The sequence below is a fragment of the Macaca fascicularis genome, chromosome X (genome assembly GCF_037993035.2).
Source record: "Macaca fascicularis isolate 582-1 chromosome X, T2T-MFA8v1.1".
In the NCBI taxonomy this organism is placed as follows: Eukaryota; Metazoa; Chordata; class Mammalia; order Primates; family Cercopithecidae; genus Macaca; species Macaca fascicularis.
In genome coordinates, this window is record NC_088395.1 from 109,326,213 (window position 1) to 109,350,139 (window position 23,927).

At 38.4% G+C, this 23,927-nt stretch overlaps 2 protein-coding genes across 40 annotated transcripts in view; one reads left to right on the forward strand and one right to left on the reverse strand.

Annotated features, from left to right (window-relative positions):
• Nucleotides 1-23,927, forward strand: part of RAB40AL (RAB40A like) — a 257,934-nt gene that overhangs the window by 157,934 nt on the left and 76,073 nt on the right. For 27 of the 39 annotated variants that reach the window (XR_012430023.1, XR_012430016.1, XR_012430022.1 and 24 more), the window contains 4 exons: nt 4,190-4,380; nt 7,387-7,470; nt 8,098-8,221; nt 12,600-12,678. The gene's annotated coding sequence lies outside the window, so the exon portion shown is untranslated. Of the gene's footprint in view, nt 1-4,189; nt 4,381-7,386; nt 7,471-8,097; nt 8,393-12,599; nt 14,580-23,927 lie in introns of those variants that run through there. The other 12 variants (XR_012430011.1, XR_012430008.1, XR_012430013.1 and 9 more) reach the window with 4 other exon arrangements.
• Nucleotides 16,884-20,017, reverse strand: LOC102134569 (large ribosomal subunit protein uL16-like). Its single transcript, XM_005594168.5, has one exon. The coding sequence runs from the start codon at nt 17,595-17,597 to the stop codon at nt 16,953-16,955; it is 645 nt and encodes a 214-aa protein (XP_005594225.3). The 5' UTR covers nt 17,598-20,017; the 3' UTR covers nt 16,884-16,952.

Genomic DNA, 23,927 nt, shown 5'->3' on the forward strand with positions numbered 1-23,927 from the left:
CTCTGTCCTATTGTAGGTAATCATTTTATTAGTTTTTGTTATTACCCTCATTCTAAAAAAAAAAAAGCAAATATGTATATTATTTATTATATTACTTCCCCAGTAAAAATTTATCCAGAAATGAAAATGTTCTATATCTAAACTGTGCAACACAGTAGCCACTAGCTAGCTATGGTTATTGAGCATGTGAAACGTGATGAGTAAGACTAAGAAACTGAGTTTGTAATTTAAATTAAGTTGACATATGTCAGTAGTGGCTACTGTATTGGATACTGCTGCTCTATACTTTTTTTTTTTCCTTCTTCTTCTTGCTTTTTATTTCACAATGTGTCGTAGAGATTACTCATAGCAGTACAGAGAGGGAGTCCTCCTTGCTTTTTATACTTGCATAGTACTCTAGGGTGTAGTTGTACCTTAGATTATTTAGTTGGCCCTGTACTGGGCATCTGTCATATTACTAGTATTCTGTTAGGAATTTTCTACCATAAATAGCCTCGTGTATATGCCTTTTATCTTTTTGCAGTATTTCTTTGGGATGGATTTTTAGAAGAGGGATTGCTGTTTCCAAGAGTAAATACCAATGTATTTTTATAGATAGCATCAAACCCCACCACAGGGACTGTACCATTTAACATTACTTCTAGCAATGCATGAAAATGCCTATTTCCCCACAGAGGAAGAGGAATGCTGAGGGGTGGTGAACATCATGTGAGAAGTTCATGAAAGCCATCTCACTAAATCAGAAGAATTAGATATTTGGATAGGAGTCCTACTCCTGTGCTTGTCTTTGACAATTCAGTCTCTAGTCTTTTCAGTTTTTTGTGGATCTGGGTCCACATCCCTCAAATGGGAGAGGCAGTCTTGCATAAAGCAGAAACTTCATGTCAGCTAGAAGACCAAATTGGAGGGACTTCTGTCCTAGGGAAAAGACAAGCACAAAACCAGAAATCCACAACTCTGATGTAGTGAAGGGCTAAAAGAGAAAGTAAACATGTAGTCCCTTACTCATGAGGAGAACCAAGGATGAAACCAACACAAGGGTGACCTTCTCCTTTACTCTCTATCTGCAAACTGAATAGAAAGCTGCAAGAGTTTGTGTGTGTATAATTGTTGTGAAGAAGACTGAGATACAAGCAACATGCAGACACCCACACTGAAACATATAAACATACCATCAAATAGTTTTGAGCTACTTGTCTTATGTATAAAACAGTATACTGTGAACATGTTTCCAAAGCAATGAATATATGAGCATCATATTTGTAATTTCACAACTTTTTGTTTTCCACATTTTGTACAATAAAGTTTCTAAATTTAGAACACCAGAGAATTGCACATTTATAAAATAAAAGAATCCTCTATCTCTCTACAATGTGCACACACTGATTTACAAAATATAATTTTTAATGTACTATTTTCACACAGCATATGAACATGATTCTTAATGCATTTCTACACTATAATTTTGTGACTAGGTCACAGATTTTTCTGATTTACAGAACAGAATCTTAATAACTTTGTCACATTATCAGTTAATTATTTTCATTGTTTAAGATTTATCAAATATAATCAGAATGTATATTACATATTAAAAATATTGTCCATCTGTCACATCTTCTCCTTCTCCATATACAAAGATAGTTTCTCTTAATTTATTAGTATCTACTCTTCAGATGTTTTTCTCTGCATGTAGTATACTAACTTACTTTTATTGACACACATACCTCTAAATCCATGTTAATCTGTCTATATAAATTATTTTACATAAATCCATGCACTACATTATAATTTATGACTTAACTGGTTGACTAAATATGATTCTGTTTCATATATTTTATTTGTTTTGGTGTGTTCCCAAGTGTTGGAATTTATATCATTTTTCTAAGATTTATATATTGTCTCGATATGATTGGCTTACTTCTCTTGTTCATGAATATTTCATATTTGTAGGATATAAAACATGATTGAATATGGGTTAGAAATAATTTCTCCCAAATTTTTTATTTCTTTTTGTTTTCTATTTTAGCTATGCAAATACAATTCTATACTTTATAGTTTTTTACTATTTAAAAAGCACTTTAGCACATTGTTTTCGAAAGAACGACTCAACTAAACAATAATGCTTTAAGGCCAGGTGCAGTGGCTCACACCTGTAATCCCAGCACTTTGGGAGGCTGACATGGGTGGATCACTTGAGGTCAGGAGTTTGAGACCAGCCTGGCCAACATCAGGAAACCCCATCTCTACTAAAAATACAAAAAATTATCTGGACTTGGTGGTGCACACCTGTAGTCCCAGCTACTCAGGAGGCTGAGGCAGGAGAATCGTTTGAACCCAGGAGGAGGAGGCTACAATAAGCCACTGCACTCCAGCCTGGGTGACAGAGCGAGACTCCATCTCTTAAAAAAAAAAAAAAAAATGCTTTAAGTTATATCAGATGTCAGCTGACGGGATAGAAGGGAAAAAACGTTTTGAATAATTCTAGGTTTAGAATCCTGGAACAATAGTTTATAAGGTAGTTTCCCTAGATCAAGTTATCAGTCTTTTCATTTGTGCTCCCTGATCCAATTAATGGGCATAATTATTTGTACTGGATAGAATTGTTGAAATCAAAATGAGATGAAATATAAAGTACCCTTTATATAGTAGTTGTGTACCCATTAATAGACTACCATCCAGGTTCCCTTTCCAAAGGGCTATAGCTTGGTCTAGTTCAACCTCTCAGGGATCAGCCAGTCCATGTACATACAGAAGATACTTTATCTTACATTTAGTGGTGTAACTTGCTTATTTAACTGTAGTGGGTAGAATTTTGTCCCCCTCAAAACATGTCCCAATCCTAATCCACCCAAACTTTATTTGGAAATAGGGTCTGTGTAGACATAATGAAGTGAAAGATCTCCCAGAAGGGAATATCCTGAATGTAGGTTGATGCCCAACTCCAATGACTGGTGTCTATATAAAAGAAAGCAGAGGGAGATTTGACACATGCAGGGAGGAAGGCCATGTGAAGACTGAGGCAGAGATTGAGTTATGCCACCTCAAACCAAATAAAGCAGGAGCCACAAGAAGCTGGAAGAGCTAAGAAAGGATTCTCCCCTAAAGGCTTTGGAGGCAATGCAGTCCTGCCTACACCTTGATTTTGTACTTCAGACTTTGGTTTTGTACATCTGAATCATGGGATAATAAATTTCTGTTGTTTAAATATGCAAAGTTTGTGATAATTTGTTATGGTGGCCCTAGGAAACTCTTACATGTACAAACATCATACCCCAAATGTCGTTGATTATGAATAAACATTGGTTGATACCCTAATTTTTTTTCATGGCTACAGGGATACGAATACCAGTAAGGTATGTGAAAAGTATTTAAAAGTGCCAACATATCATAGGTACTATATGCTTTTAATGTGTTGGATCATTCAGTACCTAGAACACACTTATGAGTTAAATACTATTGCAAAATTCAGTTTTACAGATGGAAAACTAAGGGACAGAGAGTTTAAGGACTTTGCCTAAGACTGAACAGTTAGGGAGCGGGACAGCTTGGACTTATGTCCAGTGCATCATGCTCTAGAGCCTGGGAAACTGTGAAAGCTCTGTTGTTAGGTGAAAGAAGCAGTCTGCAATCATACATACTGTAGGAGCTCATTAAAAGTAATATGCCCTATGTTAGTGTATTTATACGAAACCTGGACCTAGTAAGAAATGGGTGGATTATGACTTTGGAGAGAATGTTCATTGCAATCCCAGAGACAGAAGCCATAGGGCAGTAGGATGATGAGTGGGAAGTGAAAAATGTTAACAGAGCTTGTAGAAAACTCTTTTTGGTACTTTGAATATGAAGGAGAAGAAGGATAAGGGAGGGAGAGACAGAGACAGGGAGATCTGTATCCTGTAGCTGAATGGGTGACGAGGGGGGTCCAAGGAGAGATTTTTTTAAAATATTCAATTTCTTGAAACTTGACCAAGTTAAAAGCTAATGTGAAAAAAAGCTGTCTCAGAATGAACCCTTGAAGTTGCCCACGTGTTTATTTCCCTTATGCTTTTATATCACATTAGAGCTCATGAGACACCTCCAATGGAATAGAATGGGTTTTGAGCTCAATACATATTTAGTTATTACCTAATGAAAGAATAGACATTGTGTGTGAAGAAATGCTAGTAACTCTTGGATTTTTGTCTCTCAGGGAGGCAGCAGATGGCTGAAATTCTGTCGCAATGTGGCTGGTTAATGCACGATCTGAAAACCCCTGCACTGGTGATTTTGGGACAGATCTAGAATATACCAATAAATATATTAACATACCAGGTAGTCCAGGAGCAGCCACTGGGCAAACACCATACCTTGCATCCCTGGTGCTGTCTCTGAGCTCAACAGGTAAGTTCAAAGACATTCCTGTCTTCCCAGTGTGGGGAACTAAATTTGGGTCATCTCAGAAGCATGATGTTAGACAGCTCTTATGAGTTTCTGATAACACTCACGAAGTAGAGAAACTACTGTCTAAAAAACTTTGAACTCAAGGCATATCACAGGAACATTTGCTTTCTTCAACTAGATGTCTGTATTCTCATAAGGGGGAGCAATGAGAAATGATTTTTCACAATGCCTGCCTTAGCACTGAGGCTCCGCCAGCCCCTAATGCTATGTCCCATTTAAAGGCCATTTAAGTCCCACCCCATGCCATATACTCTGAAGACGTTTCCTCATGTACCCATCAGGCAGCTATGTAAGGATGGTATGGTCAGTCCCATTTAAAAGATGACTAAGCTCAGGCTCTTACCTAAGTCACCTCTTCAGGTAAGTGGCAGGATTTGAATGAAATTCCATCCCTCACCCTCCCTAGAGGACCCTGAGGAGCCTCCCTTTTAGAAGATGGGTTTCTGGGCTTGAGAAATGGTGAGATTCCACCCCCCTGCTATTGTGACCCCATGAGTCTTTACTCAACAACTTTTCTGGATGAAGATGACAGAGGTGAGATCCCATTCTTTGTGCCAACAGACCTGTGTGTAGGGACACATGAGTTGGCTGATTGATGCCTGAAGTGGTGAGTGGGCTCAGGCAGAAGCTCAAGAGTTGGCCTTGAGACAGGTGAGCGCATATATATGAGAGAGAGAGTTTATTAAGTATTAACTTACACAGTCACAAGGTCCCACAATAGGCCATCTGCAAGCTGAGGAACAAGGAGAGTCAGTTCGAGTCCCAAAACTGAAGAACTTTGAGTCCAATGTTCGAGGGCAGGAAGCATCCAGCACGGGAGAAAGATGTAGGCTGGGAGGCTAGACCAGCCTCTCTTTTTCACATTTTTCTGCCTGCTTTATATTCACTGGAAGCTGATTAGATTGTGCCCACCAGATTAAGAGTGGATCTGCCTTTCCCAGCCCACTGACTCAAATGTTAATGTCTTTTGGAAGCACCCACACAGACACACCTGGGATTAATACTTTGTATCCTTCAATCCAATCAAGTTGACACTCAGTGTTAACCATCACAACTCCTTTAGGCAAATGTACTCTATATTTCATCTCCTTTAATCTCAACAGCTATTCAAGTTACCTACAAGAATACCCACTGAATTATGTCCATTATTCAGATCAGGGTACTTTAGACAAGTTTCTGTACATCAGGGAAATATCTTTGTTGTGTCTCGATTAGCAGGTAATTCTGAATTATTCTAAAGTTTTCTCCAGTTTGTCTCTGTGCCTCCTGGGCTCGGAATGATCTAATTCTCCTTGGGCACTGCCATTACATGTTCCAAGGCAGTTTAACATTTTTTTTAAAAATTGTGATCCATGTGGTTTTAAGTCAGAAGATAATTTAAATTGAAAAATTCTAAATTTAAAAAACCTAAGAATAGCGTAAAAACTCTGGAAAAATCTGTGCAAACTAGAGCTGAGATAGTGGGTTAGAATTCATGCTTTGCGAAGCACACTAACAAAGAACTTAGGCAAATAATTTCAGTGGAGAAGTCAAATAATTAGATACATTAACAATAAACACACGAACTATGCCAAAACCACAGAAACTAATAAGATGTAAATATAAATCCTGAGAAGAATAGTGGAAAAAATAGGTTGCAAAAGAAGATAAGGATGTGATTCAACCTTTGGAACAGTCTGTGTGTGTGTGTGTGTAGGTGAACATATTTGTGTGCATCTCACCTGTGGAGACACATTTCACAGTATGCACCATTCTATGGACAGCAGACACCTAGGGGTCAGGGGTTAGGAGCTGCTCCAGTGAGAGATACAGGTTAATTTCAATTCATATATGTATTTTTATATATTGTTTTACATTTTATATTCAGGAAAAAGTATTTTGATAAAATATTAAAAACAATATGCTGTGAACATATTGACAAGAGTATGGTACACATATATTCCTTACTTTAGGCATTCATTTATTCAATTTCCTAGGGAAATAATGTAGATTTTTTTAAAATGAATTGACTCACACATGAGTGTGTGTGTATGTGTGTATGTTCTAGCTCCTCTAGCTCTACCACCTCAAATACAGTTCACAGTTGCAGCATTATCCCCAGTTCAGACTGACACTGTACTTCCAATCTCAAATTTAGATATCCCAGAAAACGTACTTTTTTATAACCCAGAAAAATAATGGATACAGAGGGATTTCTGTAGGTACGTCAAAAATTCCAGAAAACTGGCTGATCCCATTAATCAACCTCCCAACCTCCATCCCTCCCTTTCCCCTGCTGAACTCACCAGTCAACTCTCAGAGTTGCAATCCTGGCTCTGGCCACTAGGAGACATCACAGCCATCTTCACTTTTGTTCTTTTTTAAGGAAAAGGAGTACATCTAACAAAGAGTAACATATGTTATAACATCGTTTGTTCACTGAAATACCAGTTCTGTTTGGAGTATTTGTGTGTATATTAAAACAGTTCCATTTGCTGTCGACCCCAAATCTACATCACATTCACTGATTCATCTCTTCCCTTCTCAGTGTAGGTTGAGGTTTCCACACTGTAGGAGGGTCCCTTCCAGATAGCAGGGCATTCGTTCACTCTCCATCCACCCCTGTACAGGCTTCCTGGACCTTCTACCACCGCTTCCCACTCATCCCCTCTCCAGGACACTATAAGCACAGCCTCCCAGACCTGCCCTTTTTGCCCTCATCCTCTCTCAGTCACCTCTCACCTGCCCTGATGCGATCCATTAAGATTCTGTCTTCCAGCAACAGCCAAGGAGTGTTAGACCTACCTGGTGTTTCATCCTATGGATGCCCCACCATATATGTATTTGCAGTCTTCTTTTACACTTACCAGTTGTTCTTTTTTTTTGACAGAATTAGAATGAATCATTCTGCACTTAGGCTCATAAGCTGTGGTTTAAGGGAAGTATTGTATTTTTTGCTCCTTGCAGACACGTCTTTGCAGAAGAGTTCTATAATGGTGGTACAATGGCGCCCCCCTCATGACAGAAGCTTGAACTACAGCTTGAACATCGGTGAGCAGGAAGGTGGGAGGGAGGGGCTGTGGCCCATGCATACCCTATAGAGCGTTCTGAAACTCTGGGTTGAAAAAGGAGGCATTCCAGGTTAAAGGGATACAGAAGTCCACTAGATGTTCCAGCCTCTTCATATGCTGAATAGAAAGCTGTATGTGGGAATAACAGAAAAATCATTTTAATTTCTATAGAGATGAAATATACTGTCTACATTGTTCAATACAATAGCTAATGGCAACTGTGGCGGTTGAACACCTGAAATGTGTTGAATGGAACTGAACTTTTAGTTTCATGTATGTTTAATCAACTTAAATGTAAATGGCCATATGTGGACAATGTCTACTACATTGGACAGCAGTGACTCAACACATTTTTCTGCACCTTTCTTCAGTTAACAATATATGCTGAAAATCATTACAAAGGAGTAGAAGGGGGAGTTCTCATAGCTTGTTTTACCTCCATAAAACTCTGGGATGTAGATGTACCTTAGATTATTCAATCAATTCCTTATTGATGGATATCTGTCTCATTTCTAGTCTTGTCCTGTTACAAATTGTTCTACCATGAATTGCCTTGTGTTTATGCCTTTTGTCTTTTTTAATTGTATCTTTCGGGGTACATTCTTAGAGATTGCTGGCCCTGGAAGAATACATCTGTGCTGCATAAAATAAAAGATTTGAAACGAGAGGATCTGGAAGCATGGTGACAAGCAGTGAATGTTGGTTGTATCTCGTTATTCTTTTGATTCCAGGTACTTTCTGATCTCCTATTTTCATCCTAGTGTGACATGGTGAATGAATTTATTGAGCCCCAGAAAGAAGGAATATTAAAGAAGAGCAAAGAATAATAGCTGGACAGAAGATGGGGGTCATTGAACCTGTATCCTAGTTGCCAGACCTGTAAAGTGACCACAGGACCTGGAGTGAGTCCTGTTCTTTTGTCAGCCTCTAGTCTACCACAGAAGGACATTTATTATAGGAACAGTGGTTAGCTGTGTGGGCTTTGGGGTGAGAAGGACTTGGATTTGAGTCTGGGAACTATCACTCGATGGTTGCATAATCTAGAACAAATAATTTATCTATCATGTATCCTACAATTGCTGGCATTTTTATTATTGTTTATTTTGTTTTTTTATTGCACCATTCATCCAAAGGGTGAATGATAGGAATCAGGATTACACTGTCAGGTATTGCAATGTTCCATGAAACTTTGCTTTTGTAACTGATGGAGTCTTTGACATACAGATTAAAGGATGTCTGTAGAAAGCTCATGAACAGACCCATATATATATATTACATTTAATATGCAATGTAGATATGGCATTTCCAATCAGATGCATTGTTTGAAAATTGGGGTTGGGTCAGCTGGTTCATTAAAAGGCAAAGTTAGATTATATATCTTGTAATTTAATCAGAATGATTCATCCACATATTAGTACTTTGTATAAAAGTTCAAATAGAAGTAGAAATGAAAATAAAAACCCAGAATACCAAGCTCCATATATAGTATAACCATTATATAAAATGTAATGTATGTGTGTCCATTACATTTGCTTATATACATGTATAAAAAAACAAAGTAGCATGATGTAAATTTCAATAAGGATAGGAATACTGATGATAAAAGAAAAACTTCAGCCAAATTAAATTTAAAGGACTTTGAGCAATGAACAATTCGTGAATTGGGCAGCCCCCAGAATCACAGCAGATTCATGGAGACTCTAGCACAGCCATGTGGTGGAAAAAGATTTATAGACCAATAAAGGGAAATGATGTACAGAAATTGGAAGTGAGGTACAGAATGGCTGGATTGATTATAGCTTGGTGTTTGCCTTGTTTAAACCCAGTTTGAACACTCCGCAGTACACGAATGGTTGAAGTATGGCCGCTGGGATTGGCCAAGAGTTAGCTATTGTTACAGGCACATACTCCGAAGTTACGTTTTCAATTTTGCCTATTAAGCTAGGTTACAGTTCATCCACAAGGACTCAAATATAGAAGTACGGAGTCCTTCTCAGGTCATATTTAGTTTGCTTTAACACTGGGTATTAATAGTTTTTAAATTCTGCGCTTGACTCAATATTAACCTTTTGCAAAGACAAGTGTGGAATACATTTATGATAAAAATGTGGCTCCTAAAATATGTTACTTAAGAAATATTTCCGAAAAAAACATAGCCATAAAATTAACCCAGGTTAATCTTACACCTACTTTAGTTTAGTTTTTCTCTAACCCCAGGTCCCATAGGCTCCCATCTGGCAGTGGGTTTATGCTTCCTCCTGAAGTCACATTCTTCACCAGAACACTCTTTTCACAGGGTCACAGTCTCTCCACACTTTGATTTATTTTCTCTCTGCACTCAGCCTGGGCAACAAAGCAAGACCCTGAAAAAAGAAAGAGAGGAAGGGAGGAAGGTAGGGAGGGAGGGGGAAAGAGAGAGAGGGAGGGACGGCGGGCTTTGCTGTCTCTGTAGCACAGGTAACCTGACAATGCAGTGGAGGAGAAGGAAAATCATCCCCTCATTACATTTTGTTTGATATCCTTTCTTGCTACCTTCTTTTACCTTCCATTTGGACATTGGAATAGCAGCTTTTCATTAAGCTCTGGAAAGGAGACAGCACCGAATGACAGAGCATGAAGATGAGTCTGCTATAAAACAGACTGAAACCAGGAGACCTGGGTCCTAAGTACCAGATCTTTCCTTGTATACCCAGTGGTTAGGGATGTGGGCTTTGGAGTCAGATAGATCAGGTAGAAAATGTGTGTACATTTAATAACTGCTTTCATGATCTTTAGCAAATGTTGAGTCTTCAAATTAATGAAACCCATATTTAGTATACAAACATTAAATATGCATGCATAGAGAATGAAATGAGCATTAATACAAAAAAAAGTTTAAAAATTAACCAGTGATGGGGTTATTGATTAATTATATATCTGGACTTGATTATATTTCCCTGAATTTCTTAATTGGTATGGATCTTTTTAAAATCAGAATTAAGTCTCAGAGAAATAGTGGTTGTTATGAAATCTTAAAGTAACACAAAAAATTATAGAATACAACAGACTTCTACATACTCATGTCAACATATAAAACCTTCATAGGTGAGTCAAACACACTTTAAAGTCTTCTCTTATTACCTCAGCTGCCTTCTTTCCCACAGGTGACCACAATGTATAATTTAGGTTTTACATTTTTAAGACATTTTTCTATACTTTTATTACATATGCATATATCTGTAAGTGAAATATGATATTGTTTTCTGACGTGGTTTCATCCCTAAATACCTGGCTACCTCATGAAATAGGAGAAAGGAAGAAACATGAGGAGAACAAACACACATTCACATCTTAATAGAGGGACCTACCATATATGCCTATTTGTCATTTATACTGTCTCTCAGACTCACTGAAGCAGACACACCCATTTTCTCAGTTTATATGCTGTGGGGAGCTCCAACAAAATCTGCAGATACCATTTTTCAAACCTCTTTATTCCCTGATGAATTCAAAATCTTAGCGCTTCCCTGAAGCTAACTAGCCTAAAATAATGTCTCAGTGTTTCCTGACATGAAATACCTTCCATTTGCCCAGACCTAATTTTCTATCTTTAATCCAAACTATAATTCATGTAGGCTTACCCTGTCTATCTGGAATCTAAACTGGGTCATGCTGGTGAAAGAAGACAGTGATTCCCTGAGTTGATTTTCGTATGTCCAGGCTACTACCCAAATCCATTGATTAGTTCAGGGATGCATATCATTTAGAGCTTGATCTGATTTTGTATCACAATTGCTCAGTATGAGTATATTGTACTTTCCATTTGTTATTTTTGATTGCACAAGGAAGGTATTTCAAAAGAGTTTTTTTGTTGTTTGTTTGTTTGTTTTTCTTTTTTTTTTTTTTTTTTGAGACGGAGTCTCGCTCTGTCGCCCAGGTTGGAGTGCAGTGGCACCATCTTGGCTCACTGCAAGCTCCGCCTCCTGGGTTCATGCCATTCTCCTGCCTCAGCCTCCCGAGTAGCTGGGACTACAGGCGCCTGCCACCACGCCCGGCTAATTATTTGTATTTTTAGTAGAGACGGGATTTCACCATGTTAGCCAGGATGGTCTTGATCTCCTGACCTCGTGATCCGCCCATCTCAGCCTCCCAAAGTGCTGGGATTACAAGCGTGAGCCACCGCACCCGGCCTCAAAAGAGTTTTAATTCATATGTGTTAATTGATGATCCTGGGGACAGAATCCATAGTGTAATGGGATAAAGAGTCAGTCAAAAGTGGAGAGTATTAACAAGGAATGTATAAAACTCTTTGTGGAACTTTGAATTTGAAGGAGAAGAGAGAATCCAATGGGGGAGGACACATACACGTACACACACACACACACACACACACACACACAGAGAGAGAGACAGACAGACAGACAGAGAGCGAGCGCCAGAGAGAGAGAGGGGGAGAGGGAGAGGAGTGGTATCTCTATCATGTGGTTGAATAGGTGATGAGAGGTCCAAGGAGGGATTTTTGAAAATCATCAATTTTTTGAAACCCGATCAAGTTTAAAAATTAATGAGAAGAACCATCTCATCTCAGATTTAAACAATGAAGTCACCCATATATTAATTTCCTTTCTTACCCAGTTAATTCGACTTTAGGGTTCATGAGGTACCTCCAGTGGAATAGCATGAGTTCTGGGCTCTGTAAATATTTAGTTGTTAGCTAATTAAAAACTGGACAATTGTGTGTTATATTAGTCTGTTCTCATGCTGCTAATAAAGACATAATGGAGACTAGGTAATTTATAAAGGAAAGAGGTTTAATTGACTCACAGTTCCACATGGCTGGGGAAGCCCCACAATCATAGCAGAAGGCAAAAACACATCTTACATGGTGGCAGGCAAGGGAGCTTCTGCAGGGAAACTCCCATTTATAAAACCATCAGATCTCGTGAGACTTATTCACTACTATGAGAACAGTGTGGTATAAACTGCCCTTATGATTCAATTATCTCCACCTGGCCCTGCACTTGACATGTGGGGATTATTACAATTCAAGGTGAGATTTGGGTGGGGACACAGCCAAACTATATCATGTGTCAAAGACTTGCTAGTAACTATTGGATTTTTGTCTCTAAGGGAGGCAGCAGATGACCGAAAACCTGAAGTGATGTGGCTGAGTACTGCATGATCTGAAGACTCTGCACTGGTGACTGCGGTATGGGTCCAAATTTTTCCTTAAAAAAAAAAACTAAAACTAAAGAGCCCAAAACCATACTGACCAGTCCAGGAACAGCCATTAGGCAAACACAACTTTTTGCTACCCTGGTGTTACCGATTTCTGAGCTCAACAGGTGAATTCAAAGATATGCCTGTTTTTCCAGCATGGGGAGCTGGATTTGGGTCAGCTCGGGGGCATGATGTTGAACAGCTCTTATGAGCTTCTGATAATGCCCAGGAAGTACAGAAACAACTGTCTACAAATCTTTGAACTCAAGGCATATCACAGGGACATTTGCTTTCTTCAACTAGATACCTGTTTTCTCATAAAGAGAAACAATGAGAAATGATTTTTCACAATGCCTCCTTAGCCCTGAGGCTCACCCATCCCCTAGTGCTGTGTCCCAACATTTAAAGGCCATTGAAGTCCCACTGTATGCCATATACTCTGGACAGGTTTTCTCATTTACCCCTCAGGACAGCACTGTAAGGATGGTATGGTCAATCCCATTTCATAGATGGCCAAACTCAGGCTTTCAGAGCCTAAGTTTCTCCAGATAGGTGGTAGGATTGGAATGAGGTTCCATCCCTCATCATCCATAGACAGCCCTGAGTAGCCTCCCTTTTAGAAGATGGGCTTCCAGGGCTTGAGAAATGGTCAGATTCCACCCCTCTGCTATTGTGGACCAATGCATCCTCACTCCACAACCCCTCTGGGTGATGAAGAAGATAGAGAAGATTAAATCCCGCCATTTATGCCAGGAGACCTGGGTGTAGGGCCACACGAGTTGGTTGCTCCTCGAAGTAGTGAGTGGGCTCAGGCAGAAGCTCAAGTATTGGCCTTGGGACAGGGGAGCTTGAGAGAAGGAAATTAACATACACTAAACTACTGTAAGCAAATGCACTTTATATTTCATCTCCTTTAATCTTAACTGCTATTCAAGGTACCTATCACTTTGACCATTATTCATATTATGGTACTTTGGGAAAGTTTATGTAAATCGGGGAGAAAACTCTTTTCTCTCCAGATCAGCAGCTAACTCTAGAATTACTTAAAGTATTTTTCCATTTTTGTCTTGATATCTCCAGGACTCTCAATGCTCGTATTTTTCTCAAGGCCGACAGTACACATGCCCTAAGGTGTTCTTCACCAGTATTTCTTTTTAAATTACAATCTGTATATATCTTATTCATATTATTGAAGTTGAAAACACGTTCTAAATGAAAATAACACTAAGAATTTCTATAAAATAATGGGGAAACATTTTCAAACTACATCTCAGATGTTAGATTAGCATCCACAATTTATAGGGCAAGCTCAGTAACAAAGCAGTTGGCAACTAATTTTGACATACAATTCCAATAGATATAGACATGAACAATGAACTTGTTGATTATGTTAAAACTGTAAGAACTAATAAGATGCTAATATAAATCCTCAGAAGAATATTAAATGGAAAAGACAGGTTGCAAAAGGAGATGATTAATGTGATCACACTTTTTGGCAAAGATTATATGCATGTGTAGGTGGACATGGTCATGTGCACCGCATCCACAGAAACATGTCTGGAATGTGTGCACCATTCTATGGACAACAGACATTTTGGGTCAAGAGGTAGGAGTTGAGCTAGTGAGAGGTGAAGATTAATTACAATTCATAAATGTGCTTTTGTATATTTGAAATTTGGTATTCAGGAATAAAAGTATTTTGATGAATATTTAGACAATACACTTTTGAACAGATTGACAAAAATAATGTGTATTATGTTCATTAATTTGAAATAGCTATTACTGTATTCTATTTAATGGTGTAAGAAGTAGTTAAGTAGAAGGACACAAAACAAGTCTCAATAAATTTAAAAAAATCAAAATCATATCAAGTATGTTCTCAGACAAAAATGGAATAAAAGTAGAAATCAGTAACAAGAGGAACCTGGGAAACTGTACAAATATGTGGAAATTAAACAAACAGCATGCTCCAGAATGACCACTGAGTCAAGAAAAAAAATTATGAAGGAAATCAAAAAGTTACTTGAAACAAATGAAAATGGAAACACAGCATATCAAAATCTATGAGCTACAGCAAAAGCAGTGCTAAGAGAAAAATTTACAGCAATAGATGCCTTCATCAAAAAAGGCAAAAGATTCCAAATAATCAGTCTAACTGTACACCTCAAGGAACTAAATAAGGAGAAACAAACCAAATCCCAAATGAGTAGAAGGAAGGAAACAGTAAAAGTCAGAGCCAAACTAAACAAAATAGAAACTAAAAATATACAAAGTTTTAATGAAACAAAGAGTTGGATTTCTGAAAAGATAAAAAATTGATAAACCGCCAGCTAGACTAACCAAGAAAAAAAAAGAGAGAAGACACAAATAAACATCAGAAATGAAAAAGGAGACACTACAACTGATAACATGGAAATACAAATAATCATTCAGAGACTATTATAAACAATTATATACCACCAAATTGGAAAGCCTAGAGGAAATAAATAAATTCCTGGACGTATGCAACCTACCAAGATTGAATCAGGAAGAAATAGAAAACCTGAACAGACCACAATAAGTAATGAGATTGAATCAGTAATAAAAATCCTCCAACAGAGAAAAGCCCAGGCCTGGGTGGTTTCTCTGATGAATTCTATCAAACCTTCAAAGAAGAACTAACGCAAGTTATATTCAAACAGCTGAAAAAACATTGAAGAGGAGGGAATTCTCCCTAACTCATTTTATGAGAGCAGCATTATTATGATATTAAAAACCAGACAAGGACTCAACAAAAAAGAAAACTACAGGCCAATAACCCTGATGAAAATAGATGCAGAAGTTCTTAGCAAAATACTAGCAACCTGAATCCAACAGCACATCAAAAAGATAATATGCCATGAACAAGTGGGATTTATACCAGGGATGCAAAAATGGTTCAACATATGCAAATCAACAAACATAATACAGTAATTCCATCAACAGAATGAAGTACAAAAACCGTATGATCATCTCAACCAATCCATAGAAAGCATTTGATAAAATTCATCATCCCTTCATGATAAAAACTCTCAAGAAACTAGGCATCGAAAGAACATACCTCAAAATAATAAAAACCATATATGATAAACTCACAGCTATCATAATGAATGGGGAAAAGCTGAAACCGTTTCATCTAAGACCTGGAACAAGACAAGGATCTTGTTTTATCACCTTCATCACTACTATTCAACATAGTACTGGAAGACCTAGCCAGAGCAATCAGACAAGAGAAATAACAGATATCCAAGTCGGATATCTTTGCATTTGTTCCTCTTTGCAAATGTATAATTTTGTATCTAGAAAAACCTAATGGCTCCATCAAAACCCTCTCAAATTTGATAAATACAATAAAGTTGTAGGATAGAACCTCAATATACAAAAATCGGTAGTGTTTATATGCACCATTGATGAAATAGCTGACGATGAAATGGCTGAGAAAGAAATTAAAAAGACATGCCTACTTGAAATAGCTACCAAAAATAACCTAGGAATAAATTTAACCAAGTAGGTGAAAGACCTCTACAAGGAAAACTACAAAACACTGATGAAAGAAACTGAAGAAGACACAAGCAAATGGAAAGATATTCTATGCTCATGGACTGGAAGAATTAATATAATTAAAGTGACCATACTGCCAAAAGTAATCTGCAGATTCAGTGCAATCCTTATCAAAGTACCAATGACATTTTTCACAGAAATAGAAAAAACAATCCTAAAATTGATGTGCAACCGCAAAGGAACCCAGATAACCAAACCAATCCAGACCAAAAAGAACAGAGCCGGAGGCATCACACTACTTGACTTCAAAGTATATTACAAGGCTATAGTAATCATGTTTTGATTACTATATGGTATTGGTATGAAAACAGACACAAAGACCAATGGAACAGAATAGAGAACGCAGAAATAAATCCACATGTTTACACACAAAACTGATTTTCAACAAAGGCACCAAGAACATACGTTGAGGAAAGGACATCCTCCTCAATAAATGGTATTGGGAAAATTGGATATGCATATGCAAAAGAATGAAACTGCACCTCTGTCTCTCATCTTACACAGAAATCAACTCAAGATCGATTAAAGACTTAAATGTAAGACCGGAAACTATAAGAGTACTAGACAGAAACCTGGGGTAAACACTTAAGTACATTGATCTAGGCAAAAAAAAAATTTTTTTTTTCTGGACAGGAAGTAGAATTTATTGGTGAGTATTAAGTGGGGGCAGCATATTGGAAGCCCTCATGAGTGCAGGGCCCGCCATTTGTTCAGAGGACCACGATTGGGGATGTACTTGACCCCACAGCCATCTGGGATGAGCCGCTTTTCAGCCACCAAGTCTTCAAATTCATCAGCATTGAACTTGGTGAAGCCCCACTTCTTTGAGATGTGGATCTTCTGGCGGCCAGGAAACTTGAACTTGGCCCTGTGCAGGGCCTCAATCACATGCTCCTTGTTCTGCAGCTTGGTGCGGATGGACATGATAACTTGGCCAATGTAAACCCTGGCCACAGTGCCCTGGGGCTTTCCAAAAGCACCTCGCATGCCTGTTTGGAGCCTGTCAGCCCCAGCACAGGACAACATCTTGTTGATGCGGATGACGTGGAAGGGATGGAGCCACACCCGGATATGGAAGCCATCCTTGCCACACCTTTTTACCATGTACTTATTGGCACAAATTCGGGCAGCCTCCAGGGCTTCAGAGGACAGCTGCTCATATTCATCTGACACCATGTGGCCACAGAGCGGAAACTCATCCACTTTTGCCTTCTTCCACCCCAGGTCAAAGATGCGAATCTTGGCATCAGGGACACCTCGGCAGAAGCGAGACTTTGGGTATGGCTTGTTCTTACAATACCGGTAACAACGGGCGGGGCAGCGGCCCATGGGGACACCAGGATCCTCAGTGGCGTGCCGAAGGGAAAGAGAGATCTAGGCAAAAATTTTATGGCTAAGACCTAAAAAGACAACAAAACCAAAAATAGACAAATGACCAATATGTGTGTCCACCGCAGAGTCCAGGGCCTTTCCTCTGCAGTACCTTGTCAGTGTCAGTACTTTCTTCATTCCTCTATAGCCTTTCTCACCTCCCTGTACTTGGGGAGTCTAAATGGCACTACTTTATGAGTGTCTGTAGAGCAATACTTATCAAGGCCTACATAGGCTCACACCCTTTGTGCTAGCATTTCCTTTTATATGTTTATCTTCAGGACTTAGTGAAGAATGTTGATAAAGATCTGGTTACAAGTACTGCCATCCTCATATTTCCCTGTTTTCACTTTTGGGCTTGAATTTGGAAAGGGAAACCAAATGAGATGCAAAGACACAAAGAATCCAGAAGGAAGTAAAGGGAAATGTGGTTGTCAGCACACACACATACACACACACACACTCCTACATCAACCAGGTTCTGTTATCACAATATTACAATTCCCTCAACATAGTTGTTGGACTCCAAGGGGACCCATTCAGCTCACCAGAGCAAATAGCCAAGGGAACTGTGCCCTGGATTACACCCACTACCAGTACACAGACTCTGAAAAAATGCCATCCGCATCGTGTAGATAATAGGGAATATTGGAACGCACTGAATAACATGGGGTTGTGAAAATTGATTATGTCACATCCACAGGATGAAATTTCAGAAGAGCGCAAAAATGAGTTATATTGAAACGATGAGAGATGATTTTTTTGCCTATCAGATTAGTAAAGATTCACATTATTTCTAATGTAGGCAGAAAGGAACTTTCATACTGGAGTATTAAGAGTGTAATACTTTTATTAGAAGTATTTTGATTTCAGATAAATGCACGGGGGCAAGATGGCAGATAGGAGGCAGGACGAGCTTGAAGTTCCTGCTCAGATGGACAGAGCAGCCTGTGGAGACTCAAACTGTAAACCTTTGCTCCAAGAAGTACTGCAGGAACATACCAGGATAGCTGAGAGAATTCACAGACCCTTTGAAGAAACTGGATCACTGCTGCAGGCCCCCTGAGATACCGAAAAACTGAGTCTGCTTGCTTTGTCAGTGGGGAAGCTGGTGGTCTGGGACAAGTTCTCAGCCCTAGTCACTGGTTGCCCTGACATAGACTCATTGCTGTTGCGGGGCACAGTGGGAGTGACACTGGCCTTTAGGACTGCAGGCTGTGTGGGAGCAGGCTGAGGCCCATGACCGCTGACTTTCCCCCCACTTGCTGGCAAACTGTATGATTCAGCAGAAGCAGCCATAATCCCCCTGGGAATATAACTCCATTGGACCAGATATCACACCCCCATCCCCCACAGCAGCCACAGCAAGCCGCACCCAAGGAGAGGCTGAGCTCAGCCACGCCTATCCCTGCCTCTACCTGGTGGTCTTTCTCTACCCACCCTGGTAGCCAAAGACCAAGGTCAGAATCTCTTGGGAGTTCTGTGGCCCTGCCCACCGCCTGAGAAATCTGAATACTTAACCAGCTCTCCCTAGGGAAAGTTGGCATCCTCTCTACAGGACACAGCTGATGCACTCTTGAAAGCACCACCTCCTAGCTGGAGGCCAACCAACACAAAACCAGCACACTAAACCAAAATACAACCAAGGACCCTTACAGAGTCCACTTCACTCCCCTGCTACCTCCACTGGCTGCAGAACCTGAAGATGGATCACATCACAGGACTCTTTCCAGACACTCTCCAGGACCAGCCCAGAGCCCAGTAGCTCCACTGGGTGGCTAGACCCAGAAGAGCAAAAACAATCATGACAGTTTGGCTCTCAGGAAGCCCCATTTATAGGGGAAGGGGGAGAACACCACATCAAGGGAGCACCCCATGGGACAAAAGAATCTGAACAGCAGCTCTTGAATTCCAGATCTTCCCTCTGACATAGTCTGCCCAAATGAGAAAGAACGAGAAAAAAATTTCTGATAATACGACAAAACAAGTTTCTTTAATATCCCCAAAAGATTGCACCAGCTCACCAGCAATGGATCCAAACCAAGATGAAATCCTGGAATAGCCAGAAAAAGAATTCAGAAGGTTGATTATTAAGCTAATAAAAGAGGCAACAGAGAAAGATGAAGTCCAACTTAAATAAATCAATAACATGATATAGGATATAAAACGAAAATTCTTCAGTGAAACAGCATAAATAAAAAAACAATTACAATTTTGGGAAATCAGGGGCACACATAGAGAAATGCAAAGTGCACTGGAAAGTCTCAGCAATAGAATCAAACAAGCAGAAGGAAGAACTTCAGAGCTCAAAGACAAGGCTTTCCAATTAACCCAATCCATCAAAGACAAAGAAAAAAGAATTTAAGAAAAATGAATAAAACATCCAAGAAGTTTGGGACTATGTTAAATGTCCAAACCTAAGAACAATTAGTGTTCCTGAGGAAGAAGAGAAATCTAAAAGTTCGGAAAACATATTTGAGGGAATAATCAAAGAAAACTTCCCCAGCCTTGCTAGAGATCTGGACAAATACAAGAAGTTCAAAGAATACCTGGGAAATTCATTGCAAAAAAAGATAATTGCCTAGGAACATAGTCATGAAGTTATCTAAAGTCAAGACAAAGGAAAGAATCTTAAGAGCTATGAGGCAAAAGCATCAGGTAATCTATAAAGGAAAACCTATCAGATTAACAGCAGATTTCTCAGCAGAAACCCTACAAGCTAGAATGAATTCGGGTCCTTTTTTTAGCCTCCTTAAGCAAAACAATTATCAGCCACGAATTTTGTATGCAGAGAAACTAAGCTTCATAAATGAAGGAAAGATATAGTCTTTCCCAGACAAACAAATGCTGAGAGAATTCACCACTACCAAGCCAGCAGTACAAGAACTGCTAAAAAGAGCTCTAAATATTAAAACAAATCCTCAAAATATACCAAAATAGACTCTCCCTAAAGCATAAATCTCACAGGACCTATATGACAGTAACACAATGCAAAAACAAACAAACAAAATAAATAAATATACAGGCAACAAATAGCACAATGAATAAAACAGTACCTCACATCTCAATACTAACATTGAATGTAAATAGCCTAAATGCTGCACTTAAAAAATACAGAATGACAGAATGGATAAGAATTCACCAACCTAGTTTCTGCTGTCTTCAGGAGATTCACGTAACACATAAGGACTCATATAAACTTAAGGTAAAGGGATAGAAAAATATATTCCATGCAAATGGACACCAAAAGTGAGCAAGAGTAGCTATTCTCACATCAGACAAAACAAACTTTAAGGCAACAGAAGTTAAAAAAGAGGGACATTATATAATGATAAAAGGACTAGTCCAACAGGAAAATATCACAATTCTGAATATATATGCACCTAACACTGGACCTTTCAATTTATAAAGCAGTTACTACTAGACCTAAGAAATGAAACAGATGGCAACACAGTAAAAGTGGGAGACTTTAATACTTCACTGACAGCACTAGACAGGTCATCAAGACAGAAAGTCAAAAAAGAAACAATGGACTTAAACTATACCCTATAACAAATGGACTTAACAGATATTTACAGAATAGTCTACCTAACAACTACAGAATATATATTCTATCCATCAGTACATGGAACATTCTCCGAGTTAGACCACATGATAGGCCACAAAACAAGTCTCAGTAAATTTAAGATAATCGAAATTATATCGAGTACTCTCTCAGACCACAATGGAATAAAATTGGAAATCAACTCCAAAAGGAGCCTTAAAGCCATGCAAATACATGGAAATTAAATAACCTGCTCCTGAATGATCGTTGTGTCAACAATGAAATCAAGATGGAAATTTAAAAATTCTTTGAATTGAAAGATAATAGTGACACAACCTATCAAAACCTCTGGGATACAGCAAAAGCAGTGCTAAGAGGATAGTTCATAGCATTGAATGCCTACATCAAAAAGTCTGAAAGAGCACAAATAGACAATCTAAGATCATACCTAATGGAACTAGAAAAACAAGAACAGTCCAAACCCAAACCCAGGAGAAGAAAAGAAATAATGAAGATCAGAGCAGAACTAAATAAAACTGAAACAAACAAAAACAATACAAAAGATAAATGAAACAAAAGCTGGTTCTTTGAAAAGATAAATAAAACTGATAGACCATTAGCAAGATTAACCAAGAAGAGAAAAGATCCAAATAAGCTCAATTAGAAATGAAATGGGAGATATTACAACTGATACCACAGAAATACAAAAGATTATTGAAGACTACTATGAACACCTTTATGCACATCAACTAGAGAACCTACAGGAGATGGATAAATTCCTGGAAATATACAACCCTCCTAGATTAAACCAGGAAGATATAGAATCTCTGAATATACAAATAACAAGCAATGAGATTGAAATAGTAATACAAAGATTGCCAATAACAAAAAAAAAAAAAAAAAGTTCAGAACCAGACAGATTCACAGTTTAATTCTATCAGACATTCAAAGAATTGGTACCAATCCTATTGACACTATTCCAAAAGATAGAAAAAGAGAGAATCCTCCCCCAAATCATTCTATGAAGCCAGTTTCGCCATAATATCAAAACCAGGGAAGGACATAACGAAAAAGAAAGCTACCGACTGGTATCCCTGATGAACATAGATGCAAAAATCCTCAAGAAAATACTAGTGAACCAAATTCAACAACATATCAAAAAGAAAATCCACCATGATCAAGTGGGTTTCATGCCATTCATGCAGGGATGGTTTAATATACACAAGTCATAAATGTGATACAGCACATACACAGATTTAAAACAAAGTCACATGATCATCTCAATAGATGCAGAAAAAAAACATTCGACAAAATCCAGCATCTCTTTATGATTAGAACCCTCAGCAAAATTGGCATAAAAGGGACATACCATACAGTAATAAAAGCCATCTATGACACAAACAAAGGGAAACACATCCCATGCTCATGGATGGGTACAATCAATATTGTGAAAATGACCATACTGCCAAAAGCAATATACAAATTGAATGCAATTCCCATCAAAATACCACCATTATTTTTTTTCACAGAGCTAGAAAAAACAATCCTAAAATTCATATGGAACCAAAAGAGAGCCCACATAGCCACAGCAAGACAAAAAATAATAGGCGCATAGACCAATGGAACAGAATAGAGAACCCAAAAATAAAGCCAAATACAGCCAACTGATCTTTGACAAAGCAAACAAAAACTTAAAGTAGAGAAAGGACACCCTATTCAACAAATGGTGCTGGGATAATTGGCAAGCAACATGTAGAAGAATGAAACTGGATTCTCATCTCTCACCTTATACAAAGATCAACTAAAGATGGATCAAAGACTTAAATCTAACACCTGAAACCATAAAGATTCTAGAAGATAATATCAGAAAAACCCTTCTAGACATTGGCTTAGGTAAAGACTTCATGACCAAGAACCCAAAAGCAAATGCAACAAAAACAAGAATAAATAGATGGGACTTAATTAAACTACAGAGCTTCTGCACAGCAAAAGAAATAATCAGCAGAGTTAACAGACAACCTACAGAGTGGGAGAAAATCTTCACAATCTATACATACAACAAAGGACTATTATCCAGAATCTACAAAGAAATCAACAAGAAAACAAAACAAAACAAAAACATCAAAAAGTGGGCTAAGGACATGAATAGACAATTCTCAAAAGAAGATATACAAATGGCCAGCAAGCATGTGGAAAAATGCTCAACATCACTAGTGATCAGGGAAATGCATATCAAAACCACAATGCAACACCATCTTATAACTGCAAGAATGGCCATAATCAAAAAATCAAAAAATAATAAATGTTTGAGTGCATGGGGTGAAAAGGGAACATTTTTACACTGCTGGTGGGAGTGTAAACTAATAAAACCACTGTGGAAAACAGTGTGGAGATTCCTGAAAGAACTACAAGTAGATCTCCCGTTTGATGCAGCAATCCCACTACTGAGTATCTACCCAGAAGAAAAGAAGTCATTATACGAAAAAGATACTTGCACATGCATGTTTATAGCAGCACAATTTGCAATTGCAAAAATATGGAACCAACCCAAATGCCCATCAGTCAATGAGTGGATAAAGAAAATGTGAGATATATATGAATACTACTCAGCCATAAAAAAAAAAAAAAAAAAAAAAACCAAAAAAAAAACGAAATAATGGCTTTCACAGCAACCTGGATGGAATCGGAGATTATTATTCTAAGTGAAGTAACTCAGGAATGGAAAACCAAACATCGTATGTTCT

Bases quoted from the DNA above. Each gene is read 5' to 3' on its own strand.
- LOC102134569 (XM_005594168.5), bottom strand. From the start codon at position 17,597: ATGGGCCGCTGCCCCGCCCGTTGTTACCGGTATTGTAAGAACAAGCCA.